Source organism: Scyliorhinus torazame, chromosome 1 (assembly GCF_047496885.1).
Source record: "Scyliorhinus torazame isolate Kashiwa2021f chromosome 1, sScyTor2.1, whole genome shotgun sequence".
NCBI classification, from domain to species: Eukaryota; Metazoa; Chordata; class Chondrichthyes; order Carcharhiniformes; family Scyliorhinidae; genus Scyliorhinus; species Scyliorhinus torazame.
This window is the reverse complement of record NC_092707.1, coordinates 370,710,633-370,730,538: the sequence shown is the minus strand read 5'-3', so window position 1 is coordinate 370,730,538 and position 19,906 is coordinate 370,710,633. Positions and strand designations below refer to the sequence as shown.

The 19,906-nt window shown below is 49.5% G+C and overlaps 1 protein-coding gene across 1 annotated transcript in view; it reads left to right on the top strand.

Moving 5' to 3' along the window:
• LOC140426522 (WD repeat-containing protein 64-like) overlaps positions 1-19,906 on the top strand; it is a 227,758-nt gene that overhangs the window by 24,606 nt on the left and 183,246 nt on the right. The window contains exons 3-4 of the mRNA XM_072511402.1: positions 7,397-7,490; positions 14,249-14,355. Of these exons, the coding sequence (XP_072367503.1) occupies positions 7,397-7,490; positions 14,249-14,355 (201 nt within the window). The remainder of the gene's footprint in view (positions 1-7,396; positions 7,491-14,248; positions 14,356-19,906) is intronic.

Genomic DNA, 19,906 nt, shown 5'->3' with positions numbered 1-19,906 from the left:
TAGATTCTGAAATGTATAAGGTGTTGTGGAACAATTTGGGGACAGTCACCTCTGAAGACAGTTAGCATAACATTGGATCTGTTTAAATTTGTGATACTGTGTATCGCCTATGGCTGATTTAATGTGCCTTTTCTTTAGCTTACTTTAATGTTGCTTATTAAAATCATCAGAAAATGTCTAGGATGTCTTTCTCTGGGTTTTGAATCTTTCTACATAATATACGGCGGACTTATGGAGGAGTAATGTTTCCTAGGACAGGGAGCCCAGGGATTGGTTTTGAGCAAAGTGTTTCTGTAATGACACGCATGGTAACATTCAACTGGGTGTCAACTGTGTATGTGTGTGTGTGTGTGTGTGTGTGAGATGATCTTGACGAAACAGGGGCATGGTATTTTGAGTATGAGAGCAGGAGTGCTGAGGTTCAGAGGGTGTTGGTAACAGCACCCTCCATGTTGAGCCTGTTAGTTTGGCAATCAAGTTGTTTCTGGACTTGACCTTGGCTGCAGTTGATTTTAGATGTTCCCAGAAGGTCAGTGTCCTCTCTAAGGTGACTCCGAGGTATGGTGGAGTTGGGTGGTGCTTCATCTTGTAGCCATTCATTTGGACGTTCAGCTCTTTATTGGCTTTTGCATTGTAAAGATGGAATAAGCCGGATACTGTTTTCCAGGGCTTGGCTTGAGTCACCATGTTTTGCAATATGACAATTCTTCGTTTAGGGTCTGGTCCAGGTTTGAGTTTCAAGAAAAATGTTGTCGGCATTTATGAATTTTTGGAGGTAACTTTTGGAAGATCATTTGTGTACAAGCTGAATAGGGCTAGTTCCAGTACTGAGCCTTCGGGAGTCCATTGGTGTATCTTTTCTTTGTATGTTTTGCCTGTCCAAGGTGAACACTGAACCGTTGATTGTTCAACAGTGTTCTGATGCTGTTAGTACACACAGCCACACACATTAAACGTGGGGGGATAGAAACAAAATAATTTTACAGAAATGAATATTAGTTCACAGATTTTCCAGAGCCTAAGAGTCAAAGACCAGAGTGTGTTTCCTTTGAGGCAGAGTTGTTCTGATGAATTTCTGCTTGGAGATAACAATACGTAAATCCTAACTTCCGCTTGTGACCATGGAGTGATTGGTCACTTAAAGTGTTCCTGTTCAAAGTCACAGAAAAGGGCTCTTTTTACCCAGATCCGGGTTGAATTTTGATGAAAAGGCGTAGGTAAATGTTAGAGGAGTAGTTTACCCCTGGAATGGTATGTCTTCTGATCACCGGACCCAGCAGAAAACAGTGAGAGGTTTGGTTGGAAAGTTGAAACAGTCTTGTGCTTCACAGACAGTCTCTTCCAGCATGCAGGCAGGGGAGGGGCAAGCTGTAAGGCCCCAGATACAGGAACTGATGACTTTTATCAAGGAGGAATTCCATAAACAGAGGAAGGAAATGCATGAGGATCATGCAAAGGCCATTGCAGAAGCTGTGGCACCCCTGAAGAGTACTTTGGAGTGGATGGAGAGGTGTTTGGAGGTGTAGGGGTCACAGATTCGGGAGATTGAAGGAGTGAACTCGGACTACCGCGATCGTGTGGTGGCTCTGGAGGCGGAGGTGGGGCTCCTAGGAGACCTTTGTAAAATGCTGAGGGCAAAGGTTGAGGAAAGGGAGAATGCCTCGAGAAGACAGAACCTGCGAATAGTGGGCCTGCCTGAAGGAGTGGAAGGTGTGAGTGCCACGAAGTACGTCCCGAGGATGCTGGCGGGACTGGTGGCAGAAGGGGTGCTGGATAAGGCGCCTGAAGTGGACCGAGCGCAGAGGTCTCTGAGGCAAAAGCCTAGAGCTGGGGAGCCGCCGCGGGCGGTGATCGTGAGGCTCCATAAATTTGTGCAAAAAGAGAAAATTCTACGGTGGGCCAGGGAGAAGCGTAGCTGCAACTGGGAGGGAAACAATTTCCGGATTTATCAGGACATCGGAGCCAAGTTGGCAAAACGGCGGGCAGGTTTCAACAAGGCCAAGGCGGTGCTGTACCGGCGGCAGATCAGGTTTGGGGTGCTCTACCCGGTGAAACTATGGGTGACGTTCGGAGGCCGGGAGTATTATTTCGAGACCCCAGAAGCGGCCGAAGACTTCATTAAGGAGCATAAACTGGTGGAGAACTGAGTGGATAATGCTTGGGAACAATGCTGGCATTATGTAATGGTATGTAATGGTCGGGAGCATGTTTGAAGTGGGTGTAGGGATTGGGGGATTTTCGCCTTTTTTTGTGGGGGAGGGGTGGTTTCAGTTCAATGTTGAGATTGTGAGGAGTTGTAAGGGTGAAAAGTTCATGTGGGGATGGATGTTCCTATCCCCCCTCCTGTTTTATGGGACTGTTGGTGTTTAACATCTGTTTGTCTGCTTTTGGAGAAGGCTACCTGGAGTTCAGAGTCCTTGTTTGGGTGGGAGAGGGTAAGGCCAGCAGGAGGCCTTCTTCTTTGACCTGAGGAGGGGGGGGGGTGGGGGGCAGAGGGAGGGGGAGGTCATTAGGATGTGCCGTTGGGCAGAGGCAGCCGCGCCAGCAGGTTATGCTGGTGAACGGAAGTGAGGTGGTGGGGGTGGAGGCCAAGAGGGGTGGCGGGGAGGAGGGGGGAAAGGGGTAGTGGGGAGGGAAGAAGGGGAAGGGGAAAAGCGGGGCGGGGGGGTGCTCTACGACGTGGCAGGGGTGAGAGACGAAATGACAAGGGCGAAGAAAGGGGCCATCTGGGATGGGCTAGGTACAGAGTGGAATTAAAGGGGCAGGAGTTAAGTGGGGAAGATGACGGACGGTAGAGGGGATTGGAGGCGCAAGCCTCCGGTAAGGTTGGTAACGTGGAACGTCCGGGGACTGAATGGGCCGGTTAAAAGGTTGCGGGTTTCGCACACCTCAGGAGCTTAAAAGCGGGGGTTGTCTTTTTGCAGGAGACATACCTTCATGTGAAGGACCAGGTAAGGTTAAGGAAGGGGTGGGTCAGGCAGGTTTTTCACTCGGGGTTTGATTTGAAATCGAAGGGTGTGGCGATTTTAATGAGCAAAAAAATGGGAGTCGTGAATGTGAAGGAGGTGAGGGTTCCAGGTGGGAGATATGTGATTGTCAGTGGGGTATTGGAAGGGGCACCGGTCGTGTTGGTAAATGTGTATGCCCAAATTGGGATGATGTAGGTTTTATGAGGGGATTGCTGACAGCAATCTCGGATTTGGCCACGTACCAATTGATCATGGGAGGAGATTTTAACTGTGTCCTGGAGCCGAGGGTGGATAGATCGAGCCCCAGGTCGATGGGTAGGGTACGAATGGCAAGGGAGCTGGGGGGGTTTATGGAGAGGATAGGTATGGTGGATCCATGGCGCTTTCAGAACCCAGGGGGAAGGGAGGATTCCTTCTTTTCACACGTCTATAAGGTGTATTCGAGGATTGATTACTTTGTAGTGAGTCGGGAGATTTTGGTTGGAGTGGAGGGGGCAGAGTATGCGGGGATAGTTATCTCGGCCATGCACCCCACTGGCTGGATATTCGGTTCAGTACAGGATGAGAGCAGAGGCCGGGGTGGAGGTTTGACTCGGTGTTTTGATACGGCGTGGTTGGCGATTAGGGATTATGTGGAGTTCAATCAGAATGGGGAGGTGTCGGCAGGCATTTTTTGGGAAGCACTGAAGCCAGTGGTCCGGGGAGAAATTATCTAATTTATGGTTCGTGCGAACAAGGAAAGGAGGGCGGAACATGACCGTCTAGTGAGCGAGATAGTGGAGGAGGACAGGGAATATTCGAGGGTGCCCACCGTGGAGGGATTGATGAGGAGGAAAAAGTTGCAGGGGCAATTTGACAGGCTGACAACGGGGAGGGCAGTAGGGCAACTGCGTAGGGCAAGAGGGGTGCAATACAAGAATTGGGAGAAGGCGAGCCGCATGCTGGCGCACCAGCTACGGAGGCAGGCTGCGTCCAGGGACATCGTGAAGATCATGACTGGGGCTGGGGATGTGGTGTCAGAGCCAGGGAGGATAAATGAGGCATTTGGAGAGTATTACCAGGGACTTTATGAGGCAGACCCAGGAGGAGAGAAGGGGGACATGGGGTGGTTTCTGGATGAGCTGGAATTTTCCCAGGTGGAGGAAGCAAATAGGCAGGCGTTGGAGGAGCCCTTGGGGCTGAGGGAGATGCTGGATAGTATCAGGGGTATGAAGTCGGGGAAGGCCCCTGGGCCGGATGGGTATCCGGCAGAATTTTATAAGGAATTTGCGGCGGACCTGGCACCACATCTGTTGCCGTTTAATGAAGCACTGGAGAAGGGGGAATTGCCAGAGACGATGAAGCAGGCAGTAATCACACTGATCCCAAAAAACGGGAAGGATCTGGTGGAATGTGGGTCGTAATGACCCATATCACAATTGATCACGGATGTGAAAGTATTGGCTAAGTTGTTGGCGGAGGGGATGGAGGATTGTGTCCCGGGAGTGGTTGCAGAAGATCAAACAGGCTTCGAGAAGGACAGGCAGCTCGCGAGTAATATAAGATGGCTGTTGAATGTGGTGTCGAGAGCTCTGGTACTGGAGGTGGTGGTGTCCATGGACGCGGAGAAACCATTTGATCGGCTGGAGTGGCGGTACTTGTTCGAAGTTTTGGGAAGGTTTGGGTTTGGGCTAAGATTTGTGGCATGGGTACGGTTGCTGTATGTGGCGCCAAGAGCGAGGGTGAGGACGAATGATATGAGCTCACAAAGCTTTGACTTACACAGGGGTACGACGTAGGGGTGCCCGCTGTCGCCGCTGCTGTTTGCGCTGGCCATAGAGCCATTGGTGATGGCTCTCAGGGGGTCGGCAGAGTGGCAGGGGATAATGAGGGGACAGAGGGAGCATCGGGTGTCGCTCTATGCCGATGACCTTTTGCTGTATGTTTAGGATCCGTTGAAGAATATGGGAAGGATTATGGGCCTGTTGGGGATGTTTGGAGGGTTCTTGGGATACAAGCTGAATGTAGGGAAAAGCGAGGTATTCCTGGTGAATGAGCTGGCACAGCGGGCTAATTTAGGGGGTTGCCATTTACTGTAGCGAGGGATAGGTTTAGGTACTTGTGGATTCGGGTAGCGAGGGAATGGACGGGGCTCCATAAGTGGAACTTAACGAAGCTGGTGGAGGAGGCCAGGGAGGATCTTAAGAGGTGGGATATACTGCACTTAACGTTGGCGGGGAGGGTCCAAGTGGTGAAAATTAATATTCTGCCGAGGTTCTTGTTTATCTTTCAGGCTCTCCCGATCTTTATACCAAAGGCCTTTTTTCGGAAAGTGGACACAATCATCTCTGACTTTGTAGGGGCGGGGAAGGTGCCGAGGATTGAGAGGACCCTGCTACAGAGGCAGAGGCAGCAGGGGGGGTTGGCGTTGCCAAACTTGCTTCATTATTATTGGGTGGCGAATGTGGACAAGGTGCGGCGGTGGTGGGAAGGAGAAGGGGTAGAGTGGGTTAGGATGGAGGAGGAATCTTGTAAGGGGTCTAGTTTGAGGGATATGGTGACGGCAGCATTGCCAATGGCTCCGAGTAGGTATTCAGGGAGCCCAGTGGTTCAGTCCACGATGAAGATATGGAATCAGCTGAGGAGGCATTTTAGAGTGGAAGGGATGTCGGTGCTAACGCCGCTGTGCGAGAATCATGGGTTTGAGCCGGGGGGAATGGATAGTGTACACAGGAGGTGGAGGGAAGTGGGGCTGGTCAAGGTGAGGGATTTGTATTTGGAGGAAGGGTTTGCCAGTCTGGAGGAGCTAAGGGAGAGGGTAGAGCTTTTGAGGGGTAGTGAGTTCAGGTATCTACAGGTTAGGGACTTTGCACGAAGGGTCTGGAAGTCGTTCCCTAGATTGCCGGGATACACCCTGCTGGAGCGACTGCTGCTTCCGGATGTGGAATGGGAGGGAAGAATTGGGGATATATATAAGTTGTTGGAGGAACAGGGAGGCGAGCGGGTGGTGAAGATCAAGGAGAAATGGGAAGCGGAGTTGGGAATGGAGATCAATTGGGGAGTATGGAGTGAAGCACTGCGAAGGGTAAACAGGACGTCCTCTTGTGCAAGGATGAGCCTGATACAGTTTAAGGTGATGCACAGGGTGCATATGACTCGGAAGAGAATGAGTAGGTTCTTTCAGGGGGTAGCAGATGAGTGTGAGAGGTGTGGGCGGGGGCCAGTTAATCATGCGCACATGTTTTGGGGTTGTGAAAGATTGGGAAGATTCTGGGCGGGCGTGTTCGCAGTCTTAGCCAGGAGAGTGGAGGAGGGAGTGGACCCGGACCCTTTGGTGGCGATATTTGGGGTTTCAGAGAAGCCGGAGCTCATGGAGAGGAGGAAGGCCGATGTCATAGCCTTCGCCTCTCTGATTGCACGGTGACGAATTTTGCTGGAGTGGTGGTTGGCATCGCCACCGGGTGTAGCAGCGTGGTTGGGTGACCTGTATGACTTCCTGCGATTAGAGAAGATAAAGTATGAGTTAAGGGGCTCAGCAGGGCAGTTTGAGAAAAGGTGGGGGATGTTGTGACCGTGTTTGAGGAGCTGTTTGTCGCAGGGGGGTGGGGGTGGGGTGGGGGGGGGGGGGGTGATGGGCAGGCAGTAAAAAAAACAATACGTAAATCCTTGAAATGAATGATGCTGCAGCATAATGGGCTTTCTGTGCTTAGATCCCTTGGCATGTATTGATCAGAAACTTTTAAAATCAAGCAGGCATTGTGTTATTGAGAGATGGTAACAGATTGCTTATTCAGCTAGGTTTCTGCAGTCCTGTCCAGTTGATGGTAAAACAACAGTCTGAGTGCTTCTCAGTTATGAAAGACATATAGAGATTTCAAAATGGTCACTTGGGTCATGTGACTTCTTTTCCCACAATGACTTCAAAAGGGATGTTTATCCAGTGTCTGGAACTGGCTTCATAATGTCCCAGTCATTAGTTGTTGAAAGGGTTACCATCCATGTTCAGGGGACTGGTGCTGGGTAGCCATTATCTAGGCAGACCTACTGACTCCTGTAGCAAGGTGAGCTTGTCAAATGCAAATGACATCTCTTTGGTTCCCCTTTGAAATGGGCTTGGAAAGTTCCAGGTGTGATATGAGCCTGTCGGCAGCTCTGTCACCATGACGAGCATGCTATTGGATTCTTTAATTTTATAGTTTTCATGCAGTATTATGATATGTAACATGGTTTGAGGGCAGGTTTAGGCATCATGGAGAGAACTTTAATGAACTTTATGTCAGGACAGAAATGCATTAATTTTGAAAGGAATTGTCATGTTTCTTTTGAGAATAAAACATTATTTATCATCTCAACTATCATTATCAGGCATTTAAATCATGTATTATAACTACAGCAATATTTGTAATAAAAGTGCACATTAATAACAATGTTTTTGTTTTGTTATGCAGCTTTTTGGGTATTTTCCATCAGATGACAGTAATATTTTTGACATACCACCGATATTTTTCATTTCCAAGCGACAACAAGTTGAATTGAGAGAAGGTATTGCAATGATTCCCACAAAATGTAATTGGTTATTAAATTATGTTGATACTCATTTTGGTTTGAACTGCTGAGAAATAGCTAAATGTAACAACCTAATTTTCCGTTTCTAAGTTACAAAATTATGCCGAATTAGACATGGTTGGGATAAGAAATGGTGCTTAATTTACAATGAGTTGCACATGGAGATCTGAAATATGTTAATATGTAAAACTTAATTTGTAACTGAATGGTATGTTTTGATAACTTACCTTACATTAAACAAACAATCACGGGTAATTGTTTCATCATGGTTTAGCTCAGTGGGTTAAACAGCTGATTTGTAATGCAGAACAAGCCCAGCAGCGCGGGTTCAATTCCCGTACCGGCTTACCCGAACAGGCGCCCGAATGTGGCGATGAGGGGCTTTTCACAGTAACTTCATACTTGTGACAAAAAAGTCTAAAAAAAAATAAATTGTGTTTTGTATGAGCCATCTGCCAAAAGTAACTAGAATCCATAGAATACCTACAGTGCAGAAGGAGGCTCTTCAGCCCATTGAGTCTGCACTGACCCTTGGAAAGAGCACCCTACCTAGGCCCATTCCCCCCTCCTATCCATCCCCGCAACCTGGGTAAAACTGCACATCCTTGGACACGATGAGGCAAGTTGGCCAATCTACCGAACCTGCACATCTTTGGACTGTGGAAGGAAAGTGGTGCACCCAGAGGAAACACTCGCAGATGAAGGGAGAAGGTGCAAACTGCACAAAGGTTGGAATTGAACCCGAGTCCCTGGGGCTGTGAGGCAGCAGTGTTAACCACTGTGCCACCCTGGAATATGAGGACATATTCAATTGTAATTCAATTGGTTGGTGGTCGGGGTTGACGGAGGATGAGAGGGTGGCAGAGTAGAATCCCAGGACTTTGAGCGCAAAAAGAAAGAAATTGCATTTACATAGCACCTTTCACAACCACATCATGTCACAAACTGCAGCCAATTCCGTTTTTTTTTTAAGTGTTGTCACTGTTGCAAAGCGGCAAAGGTGGCACCCAATTTACACATAAGAATATTCCACAAACAACGATGAGATAATTAATGGCCAACTAATCTGCTTTGGTGATGGTTGAGGGATAAATATTGGTCAAGGCGCTGGGAAAGAACTCTCCTCTTCATTGAAATAGTGTTATGGGATTTTTTACCTCCATCCAAGAGGGTAGATAGATCTTGGTTGAAAGTTGCATATGAGAGACGGCATATCTGACAGTGCAACACTCCCTGAGTCCCTCACTGAAGTAGTTATTTGCCCGTTATTTTCAGTATAGGTCTTTTTTTTGCCTTACAAATTGGGGTTTACGAGAGTGCTTTTGTTTTTGCTTATAAAACACTGCCAAATGTTTCAGGTCAGCAGTTGAAGTCAGCCAGCACAGCAGAGATGAGAGATAAAACCTGGGACCTTCTTTGTCTGTGTAATTTAAAACAAAATTTTAATTAATTTTTACAGGATGTGGGCTTTGCTGGCTAGGTCAACATTCTCACCCTTAATCACCCTTGAGAAGGCGGTGGTGAGCCGCCTCCTGAACCGCTGCAGTCCATTTGGTGTAGGTACACCCACAGTAGTATCAGGGAGGGAGTTCCAGGATTTTGACCCAGTGACAGTGAAGGAGTGGCAATATATTTCCAAGACAGGATGGTGAGTCACTTGGAGGGGCATTTCCAAGTGGTGGGGTTGCCATGTATCTGCTACCCTTGTCCTACTCAATAGTAGTGGTCTTGGGTTTGGAAGGTGCTGCCTAAGGAGCCCTGGGTGAGATGCACATTGTCTTAGAGCAACTGAACCATTGCAAAATATAATTGCTAATGTATTAACTCCTATTTTAGTGAAGTTTTGGAAAGCTTGTGTTATGTTAAAGATTTAAGATTGGTTAATCTGTCTGTGCGTGTGCATCATTTTGGAATTGTTGCTGTTGTCAGGCCTCAAAGTTACGTTAAACCTTTTTTCTTTATTTGTGAAATCCTTGCTTGCTTGTTAAGATAATTGAATTTAGTACTATGGGGCGGGATTCGCCTCTAACCGGCGGGGCGGACCGTCCCGGCGCTGAGGAGTGGAGTGAACCACTCCGGCGTCGGGCCGCCCGGAAGGTGCAGAAGGGACTCCGCCGGCCGGCGCGAGTTGGCGCATGCGCGGGAGCGCCAGCGTGTGCTGGCGTCATCCCAGCGCACGCGCAGGGGATGTTCTTCTCCACGCCGGCCATGGCGGACCGTTAGACCGGCCGGCGCGGAGGGAAAGAGTGCCCCCCCGGCACAGGCCCGCCCGCAGATCAGTGGGCCCTGACCGCGGGCCAGGCCACTGTGGGGACAATCCCCGGAGCCAGATCCCCCCGCGGGCCCCCGAGGACTCCGCAGGCCATCCGCATAGCCAGATCCCGCCGGTAAGGACCCGGTGGCGGGACTGGCTGAAAACGGGCGGACACTTGCCCCACCGCGGGCTGGAGAATCGCCGGGGGTGGGGGGGCCACTGCCAACGGCCCCCGACCGGCACGGGACGATTACCGTCCCCGCCGAAAAACCGCCGCCGGAGAATCCGGCAGCCGGCATCGGGGCGGGATTCACGCTGCCGCTCTCCCGGCGATTCTCCAGCCCGGCGGGGGGTCGAATAATCCCGCCCATGGAATGGAAAACTTTCAGTTTCAAACAGTTGCCTGTGAGTGTTCATTCTCTTTCATTGCCTGTTGTTGGCAATCGTAAGAGAATTGGTCAATTAGCCAATCTTTGAGCTCATTGCTGTTTCTTGGAATTCTGGGGTCCCCTGGGAATGTGAGGAGATGTCTGCACACCTTTAAGTGAGCTTATTCAAACAACATATGTACATTTTTCTTCATTAATGCCTTGCCAATGCTGTTAGAAATATAGACATAAAACTTACAGCACATTTCCCTTCTTAACAGCACTGTGCATGTACCTGCACCAGATGAACTGCAGCAGTTCAACAAAGTAGCTCACCAGTCCACCGTCTTTTCAAGAGCAATTGTGGAAGGACAATAATTCCTGGCCTTTTTACCAACGTCCACATCCAATGTAAGAATGAAATGGGTAGCAGGATGGCACAGTGATTAGCACCACTGCCTCGCAGTGCCAGGGACCCAGATTCAATTCCAATCTTGAGTGACTGTGTGGAGATTCCACGTTCTCCCCGTGTCTGCGTGGGTTTCCTCCGGGTGCTCCAGTTTCCTCCCACAGTCGAAAGATGTGCAGGTTAGGCGGATTGGCCATGATAAATTGCCCTATAGAGCAGGCTTGCAGGAATAGGGCGGGGGATTGGGCCTAAGTGGGGTGGTCTTTCAAAGGGTCGGTGCAGACTCGATGGGCTGAATAGCCTCCTTCTGCACTGCAGGGATTCTATAATTCTATGGGAAGGAGGAAGTCATTTAGCCATTGCGTCTGAACCAGCCATGAAAGCAATCCAGTTTAATTGCACTTTCCAACCATTGGTCAGTAATCCTGTAGGGTGCATAGCCAAGCATTTCTCAAATGTGACAAGAATTTTTGCCTCAGCCAACTTTTCAGACAGAGTTCTAGACTCCGACCATCGTCTGGTTAAAAACATTTCTCCTCAACTCCCCTCTAATCCCTCAAGCGATAACTTTAAATCCATGGTGATTGATCTCACTGCTCGGGGAAACAGATCCTTCCACTCTATCTGGGCAATTGATTATTTTGTAAATATCAGGGGTGGCGGGACGAGGCCGTTGAACCTCACGAAAGACCTCTCGCATGGTTTGCGATGCTCGGAATGTCTCACAAGATTTAACAGAGTTTCGCGAGATGTTGCAAACTGGATCTCGCCCTCACTGGGCGTGACCCAGATCAGCATATTTAAATGAGCCACTAGGGGTATTCCAGGAGGCGGTGGAGGAGGCAGGTGAACACAAGGTTGGGGGGGTGGGGGGAGGGCAGCTGAAAGGTGGAAAGGGGTGGGGAGAGATTGGGGCAGCCAGACAAAATGTCACCCCGGTCTGCCGGGAGCTTTTCCTGCTCGGCTCACTGGCAGGAAATGACTCAAATGTGGGCTCGGCGGAGAGAAACTTCCCAAAGCCAAAAATAATGGCAAAATGCCATTCAATAGCGTGGTGTTTCTTGGCACTGCAATCGCTGAGAAACACCCGTTAGGCGTGCCCAAATCCGGACATAGATTTTTTTTTTCTGTTGAATTGTGTCCCAGATCTCTGTCAAAAGAAAACCACTCCAGCAGTTCCAATATATCCTCATAACTAGAATTGTCCATTCTGGGCAACGTCCTATTAATTTGTTTAGTGCTGTCTCCAGTATGATCAAATCTGTCCTGTAACCTGGCAACAACAGCTGCGTGGAGTACTCTAACTGTGGCTGAACTAGTGTTTCATATGGTTTTAGTTTAACCTCCCTGCTCTTATATTCTACAGCTCGGCTAATGAAGGAAAATATCCAGCATGCATTTTTAACCACACTATCTACCTGGCCTGCTACCTTCAGGGGCCTATGGTAATGCAAACCAAAGTCCCTCTATTTCTGCTATCCTTCTCATTATTCCACCAATTATTGCAAATTCCCTTGCCTCATCCCATTTCCCCGGCCCTACACTCATCCCTAGAGCATCTCGACAACAAGGACTCCTACATCAGACTCCTATTTATTGACTACAGCTCCGCCTTCAACACCATAATCCCAGCCAAGCTCATATCAAAGCTCCAAAACCTAGGACTTGGCTCCCCACTCTGCAACTGGTTCCTTGATTTTTTGACCAACAGACCACAATCAGTAAGAATGAACAACAACACCTCCTCCACAATAGTCCTCAATACCGGGGCCCCGCAAGGTTGCGTACTTAGCCCCCTACTCTACTCCCTGTACACACACAACTGCGTGGCAAAATTTGGTTCCAACTCCATCTACAAGTTTGCTGACGATACAACCATAGTGGGCCGGATCTCGAATAACGACGAGTCAGAATACAGGAGGGAGATTGAGAACCTAGTGGAGTGGTTCAGCGACAACAATCTGTCCCTCAATGCCAGCAAAACTAAAGAACTGGCCATTGACTTCAGGAAGCAAAGTACTGTACACACCCCTGTCAGCATCAACGGGGCCGAGGTGGAGATGGTTAGCAGTTTCAAATTCCTAGGGGTGCACATCTTCAAAAATCTGTCCTGGTCCACCCACGTCGACGCTACCACCAAGAAAGCACAACAGCGTCTATACTTCCGCAGGAAACTAAGGAAATTTGGCATGTCCACATTAACCCTTACCAACTTTTACAGATGCACCATAGAAAGCATCCTATCTGGCTGCATCACAGTCTGGTATGGCAACTGCTCGGCCCAGGACCGCAAGAAACTTCAGAGAGTCGTGAACACCGCCCAGTCCATCACACGAACCTGCCTCCCATCCATTGACTCCATCTACACCTCCCGCTGCCTGGGGAAAACGGGCAGCATAATCAAAGACCCCTCCCACCTGGCTTACTCACTCTTCCAACTTCTTCCATTGGGCAGGAGATACAGAAGTCTGAGAACACGCACAAACAGACTCAAAAACAGCTTCTTCCCCGCTGTTACCAGACTCCTAAATGACCCTCTTATGGACTGACCTCATTAACACTACACCTTGTATACTTCATCTGATGCCGGTGCTTATGTAGTTACATTGTATACCTTGTGTTGCCCTATTATGTATTTTCTTTTATTCCTTTTTCTTCCCATGTACTTAATGATCTGTTGAGCTGCTCGCAGAAAAATACTTTTCACTGTACCTCGGTACACGTGACAATAAACAAATCCAATCCGGAGAGCTGGTGCAGTCACAATGGACCAAATGGCCTCCCACAGTGCCATAACAATTGTCTGATTTTGTTTGCTCTCTCCAAATGCATCACCTTACTTTTCTTGGGAATAACATTGCAAAGAAGGCAAGGCATAAAATGTTAGGGCTGGATTTTTCGGCTGCGCCGGCCACAAGATCGCCATGGACAGGTCGGGGACCATGCAAAACCAAGATGGCGCAGGAGCGAGGCGACTCTCTGCGAGCTCTCCCCAACAGATCCACTTTTTACTTAACTTATACTCGTTCTTATCTTTTAAAAATTAATTCTAAAACTAACATTATTACTAACCTCATTGTGTATGTTGTGTTGCCCTATTATGTATTTTCTTTTATTTCCTTTTCATGTATTTAATGATCTGTTGAGCTGCTCGCAGAAAAATACTTTTCACTGTGCCTCGGTACACGTGACAATAAACAAATCCAATCCAGTCCAAAGGTCAGTTGACTTTGGGCGGGAATTTCCAGTCGCCAGCGGGCACGGCCGAAAAACCCTGCCCTTCGTGTCGCAGAGCACAGATGATTGTGGAGTGGTTGATTGTGCTCAGTCAGTGCACCAAATTTAAAAGTTCTTAAAATTTAAAGCTTTGAGGGAGATAACTCGATGTGCTCCATTGCTGCAGATTGACAATATTCCACTGAACCCCATCCAGCCCCAGTGCTGGGTGAATTCAGGTGGGATTACCGTCCTAGATGAAAATTTTGGCTGCAGTATCAGCACCCAGCATTCCCAGATAGTACTGGCATTGGTTAAGCTCATTAAATCACTATATTATTACACTACCATTTCGGGGCAACAGAGCTTGGCAAAATTGCTGATCTAAAAACAAACCCATTGATAGTAGAATTTGTAGACAAAATGCAAAAAATGTTTTTTTTTAATGGATTACCTTTATTGAAATCTACTGTTTTTGTTTTGACAGAAGAAAAAAGGAGGCACGATCATATTCAGTCCATAGTTAAGGTGCCCCAGCTTGATCAAGTGTTGGCAGCTACATTAAAAGGAATGATTTTACTTTACAGCAGCCAGGTAATACTGAAAGTCATTACAGACGTTTTCAGAGCACTGTCAAGTAACTGTCTGGTAAAACTAGTCAAATACAAATTTAAAATGTAATGGATTATTTACTCAATAGTCCTCCGTTTGTAACATCAACAATCTTCCATGCCAATATGTAAATCACCAACAACAACAGCAATAACAAATTATATTTACATAGATCTTTAATGTAACATCCCAAGTTGATTCACTGAGAATTATAAAGCAAAGTGTGGCACTGAGTCATTTAAGGAGATGCTAGGTCAGAAGACACGAGAAGCAGGTTTTAAGGAGTGTCTCAGAGGAGGAAAGAGGTACAGGGAGGGTATTCCAGCACTTGAAGACACATCCACCAATGGTGGAATGACTAAAAATGGAGATTAAAATCAAAATTGAAATCATTACGTCGTAAAAGGAACTAGAATTTCATTGCTATGCATTGATTTTCTCCAATTGACGCAAAAGATTCTGTGGGCAAAGTATCTGTTTTATTTTACTGAGTATCACAGATTTGGATAAACCACATTCTGACCATAGATTTGGAAACTGGGTGGGAGCATGCAAGTTTATGCAACACATTTTGGCAAAACAAAACCCACCAAAACCCAAATTCATTTGGATTGGGTGATTTGATGAGGTGGTTTCATGATTGGCTTAGTGGTAGGAGACAGAGGGTGATGACAGATGGCTGCTTTAGTGACTGGAAGCCAGTGACCAGTGGCGTGCCACAGGGATCTGTGCTGGGCCCCCTGTTGTTTGTAATTTATATAAATGACATAGCTGACTATGTGGGGGTAGGATCAGTAAGTTTGCGGATGACACAAAGATTGGCTGGGTGGTTAACAGTGAGGTTGAGTGTCTTAGGTTACAGGAAGATATATATGGGATGGTCAAATGGCTGGATAAGTGGCAGATGGAATTTAACCCTGAAAAGGGTGAGGTGATACACTTTGGTAGGAGTAATTTGACAAGCAAGTATACTATGAAACATCTGACACTTGGAAGTTCTGAAAAACAAAGGGACCTTGGCGTGTTTGTCCTATTATGGGAGAGGAATTTTCAGAACCCCAAAATGTATCATGGAGTTCAACCAACCTCCCCCTTTAATGCTATTGTTGCTTTTCCGAGCACACGGCTTGTTCCCCAGGTGTGGAATTACAATTATGTACAGGTGGGTTTTTAAACACAAAACAATGTTTATTCCATGAACTCAACTTAACCTTTTAAATAAACATTGGATCTCTTAACACCCCTTACTTCAAAGATAACCCCGAAAATAATACAACACTAAATAATCCTTCAGTTATTCCTTTCAACATCCAAGAGACTTAACACCTTTAAACAGAAATACATCAGGTTAAAGGCATTACTTTTATGAGTTTAAATCACCCAAATGATCCAGAGATAGTCTTTCATGGCAGAGATCACAGCAGATCCAGCTCACTGCAAACCCAGACACACACCCAAGCTCTTTTCAAACTGAAACTAAAAACTGCAAAATGGCTGATCTAAAGCCCAGCTCCACCCACACTCTGCCATCACTGCATTTCTTAAAGGTACATTGCGTAAACATCCATTTCTTAAAGGCACTCTCACATGACAGTCCATAGAACTCTGAAGGCAGACGGGCAGGTTAATAGGGTGGTGAAAAAGATATATGGGTGTGGTAGTCACCACTGTTGTATTGTATATACTGCATACGGGGTATTACGGTAAGGCCCCTGTCTGCTGGCTCCGCCCAGCAGGTGGAGTATAAATGTGTGGGCTCTTCGAGCTGCAGCCATTTCGGCAGCAGTTGCGGGAGGCTCCACATCTCTGAGTAATAAAGCCTTGATTACTCTCTACTCTCGTCTCGTCGTAATTGATAGTGCATCAATCTATTACGCAGAGACTTTACAATGATGGATCTCTGCATCAAGCCTGATCGCCTGCAGCTGCACCCTCAAGCAGACAATGCCAAGTCGGCCTTCGCACATTGGCTAGCTTGCTTTGAAGCATACATTGGTCTTTAACATAGATTAACATAGAATTTACAGTGCAGAAGGAGGCCATTCGGTCCATCGAGACTGCACCGGCTCTTTGAAAGAGCACCCTACCCAAGGTCAACACCTCCACCCGCTCCCCATAACCCAGTAACCCTACCCAACACTCAGGGAAATTTTGGACACTAAGGGCAATTTATCATGGCCAATCCACCTAACCTGCACATCTTTGGACTGTGGGAGGAAACCGGGGCACCCGGAGGAAACCCACGCACACACGGGGAGGATGTGCAGACTCCGTACAGACAGTGACCCAAGCCGGAATCGAACCTGGGATCCTGGAGTTGTGAAGCACTTGTGCTATCCACAATGCTACCGTGTTGCCGATCTGCGACAGACCCACCCTCAGAGGCACAGAAGCTCCAGATACCTTACACGCGGCTGAGCTCCAATATCTTTCCCCTCATCCGGGACGCACCAACCTACGCTGAGGCCATGGCGCGACTGAAGGAGAACTACACTCAGCAGACTAACAAAATCTACGCCAGGCACCTCCTGTCCACGAGTCATCAACTCCCCGGTGAGTCTGTGCAAGATTTCTGGCGTGCCCTGCACGTCCTGGTGAGAGACTGTGATTGCCAGGCCGTTTAGGCTACTGAACATTCTGACCTGCGACTTAGAGACGCGTTCGTTATGGGCATAGGGTCGGCCTACATCCGCCAGCGCCTCTTAGAAGGGGCTACCCTGGACCTCGCGGTGACCAAGAAACTAGCACTCTCGCTCACAGTCGCCTCACGCAATATACAGGCGTATGCCCCCGACCGCACGGCCCACCCCTCCTGGGCATCGTGGACCCCACCAGCGAACACCCCACCGTGGACCCCATCAGTGACCTCCCCCAACCAACACCAGGCCTGCGCCGCGCGGCAGCCAACCAACCCCGGGGGACCAAGTGCTACTTCTGCGGACACTCAAAACACCCCCGGCAGCGCTGCCCGGCACGGAGCACGCTCTGCAAGGCCTGCGGGAGGAAAGGACATTTCGCAGCTGTGTGCCAGGCCCGCTCGGTCGCCGCTATTTTCCCGGCACCCCCAACGTGCGACCCGTGGGCGCCGCCATCTTCCTTGCCTCAGACCACGTGCGGCCCATGGGCGGCGCCATCTTGCTCGCCATCTTGGTCGCCTCACAACACGTGCGGCCCGTGGGCGCCGCCATCTTCCCCGCCTCAGGACCTCTGCTCATCGGGCACCTCATCAGGCCGCTCATCGCCTTCAACCGCCGACGACCAGCCACGTCTGGCCTCCATCACGATCGACCAGTCCCGACCGCACAACCTCGCGACTGCATCGACGACAGTGAAGGTCGACGGGCACAAGATATCCTGTCTTCTAGACTCTAAGAGCACTGAGAGCTTCATCCACCCTGATACGATAAAATGCTGCTCCCTCACGGTGCACCCCATCAACGAGAGAATCTCCCTGGCCTCCGGATCCCACTCCGTGGCGATCTGGAGTTATTGCACCGCCCCCTTCACCATCCAGGGTGTAGAGTTCAGCGGCTTCCAGCTCTATGTCCTCCCCAACCTCTGCGCTGCCTTGCTACTCAGCCTGGACTTCCAGTGCAACCTCCAGAGCCTAACCCTGAAATCTGGCGGGCCCCTACCACCCATTACTGTATGCGGCCTCATGACCCTTAAGGTTGACCCACCTGCCCTGTTTGTGAACCTCACCTCGGATTGCAAGCCCGTCGCCACCAGGAGCAGAGGGTACAGTGCCCAGGACAAGACCTTCATCAGGTCTGAGGTCCAGCGGTTGCTGCGGGAAGGTATTATCAAGTCCAGCAACAGCCCCTGGAGAGCCCAAGTGGTAGTGGTGAAAACTGGGGAGAAAAACAGGATGGTCGTTGACTACAGTCAGACCATCAATAGGTACACGCAGCTCGATGCGTACCCCCTCCCACACATATCTGATATGGTCAATCAGATTGCACAGTACCGGGTCTTCTCGACAGTGGACCTGAAATCTGCCTACCACCAGCTCCCCATCCGCAAGGCGGACCGCCAGTACACCGCGTTTGAAGCGGACGGCCACCTTTACCACTTCCTTAGGGTTCCCTTCGGCGTCACTAACGGGGTCTCGGTCTTCCAACGGGAGATGGACCGAATGGTTGACCGGTACGGACTGCTGGCCACTTTCCCGTACCTGGATTACGTCACCATCTGCAGCCACGACCAGCAGGACCACGACGCTAACCTTCCCAAATTCCTCCACACCGCCAAACTCCTCAACCTAACCTATAGCAAGGAGAAGTGCGTGTTCAGCACGAACCGATTAGCCATCCTCTGCTATGTGGTTCAGAACGGAGTTCTAGGGCCCAGCCCCAATCGCATGCGCCCCCTCATGGAACTCCCCCTTCCCCACTGCCCTAAGGCCCTCAAATGACGCCTGGGGTTCTTCTCGTACTACGCCCAGTTGGTCCCTAACTATGCAGACAAGGCCCGCCCACTCATCCACTCCACAGTTTTTCCCCTGACGGCCGAGGCTCACCAGGCCTTCAACCGTGTCAGGGCCGACATCTCCAAGGCCGCGATGCACGCGGTCGACGAGATGCTCCCCTTCCAAGTCGAGAGTGATGCATCAGACGTCGCTCTAGCCGCCACCCTCAACCAGACAGGCAGGCCCGTGGCATTCTTTTCCCGCACCGTCCATGCCTCCGAAATTCGGCACTCCTCCGTCGAAAAGGAGGCCCAAGCTATCGTTGAAGCTGTGCGGCATTGGAGACATTACCTGGCCGGCAGGAGATTCACTCTCCTCACTGACCAATGGTCGGTTGCCTTCATGTTTAACAACACACAGCGGGGTAAGATCAAAAATGATAAGATCTTGAGGTGGAGGGTCGAGCTCTCCACCTACAATTACGAGATTTTGTATCGCCCCGGTAAGCTCAATGAGCCCCCCAATGTCCTATCCCGAGGTACATGTGCCAGCGCACAAGTGGACCGACTCCGGACCCTGCACGACGATCTCTGTCACCCAGGGGTCACCCGCTTTTATAAATTCATAAAGGCCCGCAATCTGCCCTACTCCATCGAGGAAGTCAGGGCTATCACCAGAGACTGCCAGGTCTGCACGTAGTGTAAACCGCACTTCTACCGGCCAGACCGTGCGCGCCTGGTGAAGGCCTCCTGCCCCTTTGAAAGCCTCAGCATGGACTTCAAAGGGCCCCTCCGCTCCACCGACCGCAACACGTACTTTCTTAATGTGGTCGACAAATATTCAAGATTCCCCTTCGCCATTCCATGCTATGACGCCTGCCACCGTCATCAAAGCCCTCAACACCATCTTCGCTCTGTTCGATTTCCCCGTCTACATCCACAGCGACCGGGGATCCTCATTTATGAGCGATGAGCTGCGCCAGTACCTGCTCAACAGGGGCATTGCCTCGAGCACGAGGACCAGCTACAACCCCCGGGGAAGCTGGAGCGGGAGAATGGGACCGTCTGGAAGGCCGTCCAGCTGGCCCTACGGTCCAGAAACCTCCTGGCCTCCCGCTGGCAGGAG